The following is an 11,848-nucleotide window of genomic DNA, read 5'->3' on the forward strand; positions in this document are numbered from 1 at the left end:
TAGTGAGCAGATGGTGGGAAATGCAGGATCTGAAGTGGCAGGGCTCCAGGGAACCAGGTGGCAATGCGGTGCTACCCTGAGTCACAGAATCATGGAAGGATAGAATCATAAACCATAGAATCATGGAAACATAGAATCATGGAATTGTGAAATCACAGAATTATAGAATTGCTTAAGTTGGAAAAGTCCCCAAAAAGCACCAATTGTTTCCCCAGCACTGCCATGCCCAACCCTAAACCAAAAATCAAGAAAGTGTAAACAAAAGGATTGAACATCTCCTTTCTCCATCCAACATCAAAACCATTAATTTTGCAGTTTTGAAAATTTTGCAGTTTTTCTATAACTTCAAAGTGGCCTTGAACTGCTCTGTTTTGCCACATCTCTGTCCCTAAGTGCCACATCCACACACTTTTGGAGGATGGGAGGGAGAGACGGTGGCTCTCATCCAGGAATGATCTTTGCTGGAAGAACAAAGATGCATCAAGGTGCTGACACCTTGAGACCAAGGAGCATCAGCAACACCAAGGGAAGACCCACAAAACCCTGAGGACCTTGGGAAAAGGAGGGAAAATGGGAGCCTGGGCTGGTTATAGTGGCTGTGTCCCACTGTCAGGGCCTGTGAGCAGTTTGGGGGGGAGCAGAGCTGAGTTTGAGTGTCCCACTGGGGCTGTGCAGCAAATTCCAGATCAGATCCCAGAGATGTGCTGCCCCATCTCAGTAACATCCGTGCCCCACACTGGGCCACCAGCCAGCTCAGGAAAGGAACAAGTTGGCAGCATTCAGAGGAATATTCTGTAGGCACACAGTTTGTGGTGATTGGGGTGGGGCTGAGCCCCAGTGGGCACAGCTGTGAGCAGCAGGTGAGCAGCACTGACAGCAATGAGCCAGGGAGTGCCCAGGGGCACTGACCAACCACCAAAGGGAGCAGAGGGCACACAGGTGCAGGCCATCAACAGGAGGGGATAAAAGGCTGGGCTAAAGAACAAGAGGGGCAGAGCTTGCAGCCTTCTGAGGAGGTAAGGTGTTGCTCTGTATGAGTTGAAGTGGTCTGAAATTGTGTGGTGATACTCTGTGTATGGTGGATGTTTCTGACAATATTCTTCATTTCCAAGCATATAATTTCTGTCCTCTGGCAAAATAACACCCCCCTCACCTTTTGCATTTTGTCAGGCTGAACCCAAGCTGGAAAAGGGAAGAAACTGGAGACCATTGCCCTTTGACAACTGGGGGGATTTCAGCAGCAGAGGGGCTGTGGGGGCAGATTGTGGCTCCCCTGTCTGCCTCCAGAAATGGAGGAAAGGGATGGGCCAGCCAGGACAGGTCAAGGAGCAGGAGAAAGGACCAGGCTGTCCTGGAATCCATTGGGGATGACCAGCTCTGAGGGGTGTGTTCTTTCCTCCTTCAACACAGTGCCATCTCCCACCATCACCCCATCCCATCCAGACCCGCTTTCCCCAGCAGCTGGAGAAAATCTTTGGAGGAGACTGGCACAGGAAGGAAAAGAGGGAAAAATTACAGCAGGTCCTTGGGCACCAAGGGGATGGAAATGAAGGTGACTTCAAAATTTCCAAACCAGCCTGTGTCAGGCAGGCTGAGGAGGGGGCAGAGACAGACAGACACCTGCCTGGAGGTCTCTGCTTCCAGAAGTCCTCACACACCCACCGGATTAGGCATGATGGAGGAGAGGAATGACTTATACCAATTAATTCCCAAAGTGTAATTAACATCTGGGCCTGCTCCATGTGATCCCCAGCTGCTAATGAAGCATGGCACCGCTTTAATTCCTGCTATGCCGCACCATCTTCTCATTAAATCCAGGAGCAGGTTCCATCACATTTCCCTTAGAGGGAAAAAGGGAGAGACAGAGAAATGGAGCAGGATTTGTCTCAATGAAATATGATAGATTAGAGTTTGCTGGATAAAGAAAGTAGGGATGGGGGGGAGGGCATGGAATGGGAAATTTCGTAGGTGTGTGCACGCAGGCATCTGGAAATTCTCTCTCCCCATGACCTCCTTACACCCCATCCATCAGCCTGGGGTTGGCTTATTCCAAGCAGCAGAGCCTTTGCTCATGTCTAACAGGCCCACCGGACACAATCTGCATGCCAATTACAGGAGCAGACCCCCTGATACTGGAGAATGGAAATTAGCTGTCAAGGAAAACCCGGCATCAGCACGGCTGCGCTCCCCGCTCATCTCCACAGGCACCCTGCTCTGCTGTGGCAGGGGAAAAATGGAAAAAGTCATCTGGAATCAAAATAAAAACTAATGGTAAAAAAAAACCACCCAAGTAGCAGTTTATTGTTATTTGTGTTGGCTGCAAATGTTGAGGACACAACGTTCACCCAAGGGCAAGAGCCTGTGTCATTGTGATATTTTATGAAAAATCCCTTCGCCCGGATTTCTTCTCCTGGCAAGGTGAGAAGTCTCAGCTTCTCCATGTTTTGCTCCTCTGGAATGTGATTTGGAGAATTGTTTACCCAGCATGTGAATTGTTTTAATTTAATGACCAATCCCAGTCCAGTTGTGCCAGGACTCTGGTCAGTCACAAGTTTTTATTATTCATTCTTGTCTAACCTTCTGATGTATCCTTTCTCTTTCTTTAGTATTATTTTAATATATTATTTATTTTCATATAATATCATAAAATAATAAATCAGCCTTCTGAGAACTTGGAGTCAAATTCTCATCTCTCACCTCATCCTGGGGACCCACAACACCCGAAGAAGCCTGGAGGACAAGGAGAAGGAGGGAAGACTTGGGATAATTGGGTTTTAAAAGTGGGGAGATCAGCAGTGAAAGGGAAGGACATGGGAAAATGTTACCTTAAGGGCAAACCAGCTCCAGGTCTGGCTCATGCAGTGCTCTGGGGTGGATGCATACAGCAACCACAGAGGTGGAGCATCCCAAACCCTTCCAGTGCAGGGCATGTGGGATGGGGACAGGGGGACATTCCCCAGAATCAGGGTGGGAGGTGGCTAGAAATGCACTGGATGGAGCTCTTACCTACAGAATTTTCATCACAACAGGGACAGCAACAGTCTCACTGTCAAAAAAAAAAAAAACAGGAGCCAGGCTGTGCTCAAGCTGCTGCTCTTGGAGACCTTTGCATGGAGCCAGGGGGAAAAGGGGACCTGGAGCTGAGGGCTGATCCTGGAGAAATATTATGGGGAAAAATACAGTGAAAGCCAACTGTGTTGTTGGATCATCTGCATCCTGCTGATCCATGATGGAGAAGAGTGGAGGAAAGATGGAAGTGGGTGAAGATGCATCATCATTTGCAAGGAAAGGCTGGAGTGGGGTATGGTGCTAAGGGAGGAGGTGACAGCAGGGAGAGGAGGAAGAGGAAGAAGGGGAAGGCAACCCTTCAGCTCATCCTTGTGCTGGGGGAAGTCCAGAGGGCTGGACTTGGCAGCTCCTTCCCATTTCCTACCAGCAGCAGCTTTCCCACGAGGTGGCAGCCCCATGGCTTGGCGAGCATCCCCTCCCCTGGCTCCCTGCTCTGTAATAACCTCGTACATCAGGGGGAAGGGACTGCAGAGCACGGCTGGGAGGGCTTTGGGACAGTCCTGGGAGGACAAACTCATCCAGGACCAGAACAGCAGCTGCCTGCTCAGGGTGTCCAGGAGGACACATGGCACTGACAAAAATCTCATCCCTTCTCCCAAGCCACCATAGAGCAGCAACAGAGCAGGCAGGGACTCCACAGGGACATGACAGACTGAGCCACCACTGACAACTGGGAACCCAGGGATGTGTGGTGCCACCACTCCACCAGGATGGCCAAATGCTGGAGCACAAACTCCAGCTCAGGGATGCCTTCTTCCTAAAGGATCAGAGGGGCAGGGGATGGGGAAGGGGGTGACAATGAGGCAGGGAAGGCTCTGCTCCCCCCCGGCTCCCCCAGGATCAGAAGGGCAGGGGATGGGGAAGGGGGTGACAATGAGGCAGGGAAGGCTCTGCTCCACCCCAGCTCCCCCAGGATCAGAAGGGCAGGGGATGGGGAAGGTGACAATGAGGCAGGGAAGGCTCTGCTCCCCCCCGGCTCCCCCAGGATCAGAAGGGCAGGGGATGGGGAAGGTGACAATGAGGCAGGGAAGGCTCTGCTCCCCCCCAGCTCCCCCGGGATCAGAAGGGCAGGGGATGGGGAAGGGGGTGACAATGAGGCAGGGAAGGCTCTGCTCCATCCCAGCTCCCCAAGGCAGGACACGTCGCACCCAAATCCCAAGAATAAGCAGGACAAGGCGGAGCTGAGCGACTCAGTTGCTTTATTGGGGGCTGTAGCAGCCCAGCACGGGGCTGGCTCACTCGGAGATGCTGCGGAAGGACTGGACGGCGGGGCTGGCCGCGCCCCACTCCACGGGCTTGCGGTACTCCCCCTTGGGCAGCACGTACTGCCGGCCCCGGTAGTTGGGGTGCTCGTAGAACACCCAGACGCCCTCCAGCACCCTGCAGGCGTGCACCTCACGCATGTGCCACTCCTCCATGATGGAGGGGCAGTCTTCGGTGGCTTCGAACATCTGCCCGCCAAAATCTCCCTTCTCAAACACCTGGATGTGGCCTCGGCCTCCACTTGGCTGGAAAAAAAAATAAAAGGGTGGGGGAAGAGAAAATTATAGAGTTTGGGTTGGAAGGGATTTAAAGATGATCCAGTTCTACCTCCCTGCGGTGGGTGGGTGTTGCAGACAACTTCCATGAAAAATCTTTTCCTTAGGATTTTTCCTCCTGAGAAGCTGAGAGGTGTCAGAAATGAAATGTAAACAATGATTATCTGCTGCTGTGGAATGCAGCAGGTGGATCTGTGATTGGTCTCATGTGGTTATTTTTAATTAATGGCCAATCACAGTCAGCTGTATCAGACTCTCTGGTCAGTCAAGATTTTATTCCCTTCCTTTCAAGCCTTCTGATGAAATCCTTTCTTCTATTCTTTTAGTAAAGTTTTAATATAATATATATATCATAAAATAATAAGTCAGCCTTCTGAAACACGGAGTCAAGATTCTCATGTCTTCCCTCGTCCTGGGGCCCCTGTGAGGACCACCACAGATCTGTCTTTCCCCACTGCAATCCAACTGGGACACACTCACCTTCTCCCCACACCAAACACCTTGCTACTCCCAGAGCAGGACTGTGGGACCAAATCCTTGCAGCCCACCCTCTGTGGCTCCCCAGGAAGATGAACACCATGTTGCCCCCCATGAAACCCTCCCAGGATGGGATAAATGGCAGCATCCCCTGGCGAGGGGTGACACCTACGATCTGGATGTACTTGCAGGAGCCCAGGCGGTCGTTGAGGCCCATCCAGTGGTGGTAGTCGGGGTACTCCCCGTGGGTCAGCACGTACATGTTCCCAGCATAGTTGGGCCTCTCGTAGGCCACCCAGGTGCCTCCATCCACACGGATGGAGTTGCAGCGGCTCAGGTAGCTGTGGAAATCGGGGCAGTCGCTGTCGCACTCGTAGTAACGGCCCAGGAAGTTCTTGTCTTCATAGAAGGTGACCTGAAACGAGTAGAGGGGGCAGAGAGGGGAGGTTCCTCATCCAGAACATCTCTATATTCCAGCCACACCACGGCAGGAAATATCTGAAAGTAGAGCCCTCGAGTGTGGCATTCCCATTCTCTGAAAAATCACCCAGGATTCTTCTCCTGGGAAGCTGAGAAGCCTCAGAGAGAAAGGAAAACAATTCTTATCTCATTTGCTTCTCCTATGTTTTGCCCCTTTGGAATGTGTTTGGAGATTGTTTATCCACAGGTGATTGTTCCATTGGATTCTGCTGTGAGTTGTTTTCACTCTTTGGCCAATCAGAGCCAAGCTGTATCAGGACTCAGGAAGGAGTCACGAGTTTTCATTATTATCTTTTTAGCATTCTGTAAGTATCCTTTCTGTATTCTTTAGTATAGTTTAGTTTAGTATTCTTCAATATAATATAGCATCATAAAATAATAATCTTCTGAGAACATGGAGTCAGATTCATCATTCCTCCCTTCATTTGGGCAGCCCACAAATACAATACTCAAGATATCAGAAATCATCAAGCCCAGCCTTGGAACGGGACCAACTGCAGTCAGACAGACTAATTCACCTGTCTGGCCTCAGTGCCTCCACTGCCAACAGTGTTCTGCCCTTCTCAGACCTTTGTTCTCTCCCAGTCCAACACAACACTCCCACAGAGAAGTCCTTGTCTTTTTTCCAGCAAAACACCATCAAAGCAATTCCCTCCCACCCTCTCTAGATCAGGAGTTACTAAATTATGGCTGGAGAGCTGTGAGAAGTCAATGGAATTTACAAAGCAGGTTTCTGGGGACATGGGTGGGTCCGGAAGCACTGGCTTAGCAGTTGGACTTGATGCCTTTAGAGGGCTTTTCCAGCCTTAACAATTCTATTATTTCCTTTATACTGACTTACCAAGTGTTTGCAGTGAGATCTTAACTGATCTGAAGGGGGTGAAGAAGTCTCTTTCCTCCCAGATCATGTCTTCTAGCCCGTCCTTGTTCTCACTTGAACAATCCAAAACTTCCTTTCTCAAAACTCACTGCTCAAACCTGGACATCACGCAAGCTTTGCCCAAGCCAGGAGAAACTAAGGGAGCATTCCATGTGTGTGGTGGGGAGCAGTTTTATGGATATCCAAGGATTGTATTTGCAGTTGGCTCATTCTGCTTTGGTTGCTGCAAGTCAATGAAACCTCTGACAAATTCACAATCCATCCCCACATTTTTTTCCCAAGAGCTGCTCTATGGCCATGCTGCTGACCCCAAAGCACTTTATCCTTGAACACAACCTGGCTTGGAAGATCTTTGGAGCTGATGGGCAAATCCCATTCCTCCCACCCGAGGCAACACCCACCCAGCCAGCCCTGGAGAGGAGACAGTTTTCCTCAAAAATCCCTTCATTTAAATATTACCAAGCCCTAGACGTGACCAGTCCTTTCTCCAGCCCCATTTTTAGATCCTCCCAGGTGCCAATTACTCATCAAACTTTGCTCTTCTCCAAAAGGATTCCCAAACCATCACATCTATCTTGACTACACCCCTCGCTTGCTCACAACACCAGATGGTCTAGAGAGAATCTTTCTGGCCACACCCAACATGCAGTGGTCCACAATCCATTTTTCCCAGGTTTTTTTTCCAAAGTGTGATTATTAAGACACATCCCCACCTGCAGTACTTCCCCTACAGTGCTTTGGCTACTGGTATCAATGTAACCTCCCTGCTCTTCAAAAATCATTAATTGTCAGTGTTTCAACACAAATCCAGGACAACTCTCTCACTTTTTATTTTTAATCATTTTTTTTGTGCTTAAAATTAAATTAGCTGGAGTTTTCCTGGAGCTGGTTGGTCAGCGTGCCCCACCAGCCTGACCAAGTGATCTGGGGAGTCAGACTGGTCATGCCAGAGGATTCATGCCCTTGATCTTGTGGCCTGTTACTGAACATTTATTAGGATAATGCTATTTTCCTTTAATTTCAAGGACTGATTTGCCATCACAAAGCAATTGGTGCACACAAAACAACCTGTCCCCTAACATCCTGAGCAAGCTCTCCCCACCTTCAGTGGAGAGCTGGGAATCACTCTGACCTTTCCAGCAGTGAATGAGGGCTGTGAAAGGAGAGGACTGAAATGCCCAGCTCCTGATTTTCCCACTCTTGGGCAGTTAACCACGCTGGCCAGGTCTTCCTGGCCACAGCCCACTGCCTTTTCCACATGCTGCTTCTGGATCATTGTCCCTAAAGGTATCACCCAAAAAATCTGCCAGTCTGACCCAAAGGCAACACCGAAAGCTCTGCTCACTGGGTTTGGCAGTCATGCATCGCCAGTCACCCTCTTCTTGAAGCCAGTGTTCAAGGAAGCCACAGCAGCCCTGGAAAAGCCTCTGCAGTGATTCATTTATTCCCAGTTCAGCATTATCCTCTGCTGGGATAGCTGATCCCTCTCTCCAATATCAGTCCCAAGCTCTGATCCTGTCCCACTCCTGCCCAATATGGTTGATGATGATGAACTCTGCCCAGTGTGGATCTGTTTTCTGGGCACAGGGAACCTGGATGAGTTCAAGGCCAGCTTGGATGGAACTTGCAGCAACCTGAGATAGTGGAAGATGTCCCTGCCCATGGAAGGGGGTGGAACTGGATGGGCTTTAAGGTCCTTTCCAACCCAAACTGTTCTGGGATTCAGTGATGTTCCTTCCCCACCCAGCCTCACACAACCAAACTGGAGCCTGATGTTTCCAGGGGGAATTTTCCCTGTATTTATAAAAGCACAAAGCCAAAGAAATCCAAAGGCTTGTATATATATACATACACATTAAGGATATGGCTGTTCCTAATTACAACCTAAGTGCTGCTCCCTGGTTCAGTTTCAGAATTTAAGGGGTCCTCCCCACCCATTCTCCAGAACAGCCCTTCAGACACACCCTCAGCTCCTTTCAGTCCTCTGCTTCCCAGCTTTCCTGCATGGATTCAGGCTGATGTTTTCACCCATAGACTAATTACAGATTCCAATTCCAGATTTGCAGCTTTGTTTCTGTCCCCTCTCACTCACAGGGAAATTGCTTTCCTTCAGCCAAACCCTGCAGGAGCTCTGCTCCAGCACTCCCCTGTTAACCTCTCCATGCCCAAACCTTGCCTTTTAGGGGTTACCAGGCACATCCCACATTTGCCAGAGCAGATCTTGCTTGCAGGAATGTAAAACTCTCACTTTGGTCACCTCACCTGAGTTATCACATATTGCTTTTCAACAGTAGCTTAGCTAAAAGGAAACTCATAAAAAATACAAAATTTTTACTCATAAAATAGTATCCAACTCATAAAAAAACATCCACTCCTCTATCAGGAGTCATCCCTTTCCAGGGCCGATCACTCACCGAGGCTGTGAGAAATGGTTTTTAATTCCCTATTTTGCCCTTTTCTTCTCCCTGGAATGTGCTAAAAAAGAGGACAGCATACAGAAATAGGAGATAACTCCTTCTGGCCATCTTGCTGCCACCCAGCAGTATATATTCCACAAATTCCCCGTGGCACACTCCGAGGGGACACGGCTTTCGGCCGGGGAAAGGCTCAAGGCTTTCTAAGTTGAGAGGAGACTCAAGGACGGAGCAGTTGCAGTTCCCCAGCACCTTTTTTAGGTTTATGTACAGAAAGTTTGCACCTCAGGATCCAGGAGCCACCAACACACCCTCCTCGGCTTCCCAGCCCAACAGCCTGAGAGCCACAGAGCCGAAGGACACGGAAAAGCCGGGGCCAGATGTGCCAAACCCACTGTGCTTCCAAAGCCCCTTGGGTCTCACAGCCTCCACAGGCTGAAAGGAAACCAGCCCAAAAGCTAAACCCACATAAAGCTCTTCCCACAGCTTCCTAGTGTTCAGTATTCCATAGGGGACACTGGCCCAAGTCCCCACCCTCCTTTCCTTTCCCTTCCCAGCTGTTTCTCCCTGCCCAGTCCCAGACCCAGTACAAGTTCTGTGGGATCAGCCACCTCAGTTCAGCTATACCCAAGCCTGAGGAGCTGCATCCCCACCTGAGATGTCTCTCCAGCTGAAGCTGAGCTTCCCAACCTACCTCCTTCTCTGATTTCAGTTCATCCCTGCCGATTGCACCGAATCCCAAGGCCGGTGTGCATCATCCCTCAGGGAACACTCTTCCCTTCTGTGCCATGGCCATCCATGGAGCCTTTCTGTCCCAGCACACCCTCTGCTCCACCATGGAAAAGAGATGTGGCTGCTCTGCTGGTGCTGGCAGTCAGGCTCTCTCCAAGGGACCTTTCCATGACACCCCACTCTGGAAGTGCAGTGATTCCCAGCTGGTACAGCCCCTCCACCCCCAATTCACAAGGCATCAGACCCTGTGGATTTAGGACCATTTCAAAATGCCTCTCACCAGTCACTGCACTTGATTCCATCCTCTGGCAGAGCCACACCTAGAGGAACCAGCCAAAATCTGGGAAAATACTTGAGAGGGCTCAGCTCCAGCTTCCCTCCACGTGAGGAGGGATTTCAAGCATCTCCCCCTGCCCACACACTGACAGAACGAGAAAGCTGTCAGCAGAACAAAAAAAACCAAAGTTTCTCCACAATTCATCCCTGCAAAATTCTGCACTTTCAGCCAAAATCATGAATATACACTGCAAACAAACCTACCTTGGTTCCAGCTCTGGACATTTTCCGTTCCAGCCAAGCTCCCCTGTGCCGGAGGAACGTCAGCAGCTGTTACAAACAGCCAGGATCCGAGGTGCCCTTTTTATAACGGGCTTGTTTTAAACCAGACAGCCGCTTTGTCATGAGAATAGGATCCAAAAATTGAGTCAGTGATTCTGAGGCTATAGCCGATTTCCAGAAAAGCAAACAGGATTATGGAATAAAGGAAGGCTTCGCCATCCTCCCTTTGTTACCATTTGCTGAGTCAGAACACCAAAACTCTGCCAAATGCACTCAAAACACGCAGCCCCCTGCCAAGGACAAGTGGTCATTTGGCTGCTCCCTCCCTTCCAAGCTTGTTAAACAAGAAGGAATCCTCGTTGGCTCTTGGAGACCCACCCCATTTGTAAGGAGGGCACCTGGTATTCATCAGGGAATGTTCTGGTGCAGTGAAGGATGCAGTTAAAGAATGACAAACAAGTGCTCAGGGCAGACACCAGAGGATTGCAAAGACCAGCTGTGCACTGAAAGCTCTCAATGGAGACATCTGTGCATCAAAGAGGCTGCAGATTTTCCTGGGACACCCTCAGCTGGAGCCACACTGCTCCAAACACCTCCTGACATAGAGGGAAAGAAGGAAGCGTGGCCACCTCCCCACTCCCCACAAAGTGAGTGATTTCACACATCAAACAACGCCCAGATTTCTGTTGTCTCTTCAAGTGTCACAAATTGAACCCCAACTCTCAGCCCAGCCTCTGAGGCTGGAGCAGAGGAGTTTTCCCTTCGGCCACACTCTGGCCCTGGGAGCAGGCAGGCCGAGGATCACTGGCTTCCACAGCCACCCCCCCGGCAGTGCATTATGAAAAACCACCTCTGCAGCTATTCAGTGCCCCAGCCCAAAGGCTTAGCGAGACAAAGGGACACGAATTTGGCACAGCAGCGCCCGAAACACGCAGCCCCTCTTTCAAATCTGTCAGGACAAGCACTCTCGCAACAGCAGCTCTGTAAATGCAGGCAGATGGGAGAGCCTGGGGCACACACAATCAGCAGCTGCTCCTCTTCCCATTTTAGGAGCCTTGAATCACCCAAAGCTGTTGCTCTCACTGAGGCCACTTGGACTGATTTAGTTTTTAACTCCTGAAGATCACAGTTCAAGCACAAGATGGGTTCTATCAGCAGGTTCACAGCTCAAAGCTGTGGTCACTTCACACATCCCTCCTTTAGAGTTTGGTTAAATATAATAAATCATCTTAAATAAATAGAATAAATATAATAAACTCACCTCACCTGCCTGCCCAGGAGACCTTCAGAGGAACTCTGAGGCTGTGCACTCAAGAGCACTGTGCCTTCCCCTCACTCAGCTTGGAGAGCTCTTCCCAAGGCACCACCAGCAGCTGCCTCCACTCATCCATGCAATGCCTTTGCCTATTTTCCAAGCTTATTTAAGTGCTCAGCTATGAGCACATCTCCCCAAAACACATCCCACCAGCACATGAGAATGGTGCTTATTCAAGCTGATAATCTTTATGAAAATTATGAGAGACAGGAATAGGGCTGGTTTCAAAACTTTGTGCCAGGGCAGCCTTCAGCTGCATGGCTGAAGTTTACAGGAGTTTTGCTTTCAGCCTGGCAGGACTTACATTCTTTTTTTGACCCACTTTCCCCATAAATTAGCAGTTTCTCTGTCTGACAGGTTCATATTTCATTAAGATAAAAGATGC

The 11,848-nt window shown here is 49.8% G+C and overlaps 1 protein-coding gene across 3 annotated transcripts; it reads right to left on the minus strand.

Annotated features, from left to right (window-relative positions):
* Positions 1 to 4,304: 4,304 nt before the first annotated feature.
* Positions 4,305 to 11,794, minus strand: CRYGS (crystallin gamma S). Of its 3 annotated transcripts, none has more exons than XM_059479529.1 (3): positions 11,786 to 11,794; positions 5,253 to 5,499; positions 4,305 to 4,567 (listed from the first exon to the last, which is right to left on the minus strand). In XM_059479529.1, the coding sequence occupies exons 1-3, from the start codon at positions 11,792 to 11,794 to the stop codon at positions 4,305 to 4,307; spliced, it is 519 nt and encodes a 172-aa protein (XP_059335512.1). The 3 variants fall into 3 exon arrangements, with proteins under 3 accessions (XP_059335512.1, XP_059335510.1, XP_059335511.1); XM_059479527.1 differs by having other exon boundaries at positions 5,205 to 5,499; XM_059479528.1 differs by lacking the exon at positions 11,786 to 11,794 and adding an exon at positions 10,131 to 10,151 and having other exon boundaries at positions 4,305 to 4,577; positions 5,257 to 5,499.
* Positions 11,795 to 11,848: the final 54 nt, after the last annotated feature.

The sequence above is a fragment of the Ammospiza nelsoni genome, chromosome 10 (genome assembly GCF_027579445.1).
Source record: "Ammospiza nelsoni isolate bAmmNel1 chromosome 10, bAmmNel1.pri, whole genome shotgun sequence".
NCBI lineage: Eukaryota > Metazoa > Chordata > Aves > Passeriformes > Passerellidae > Ammospiza > Ammospiza nelsoni.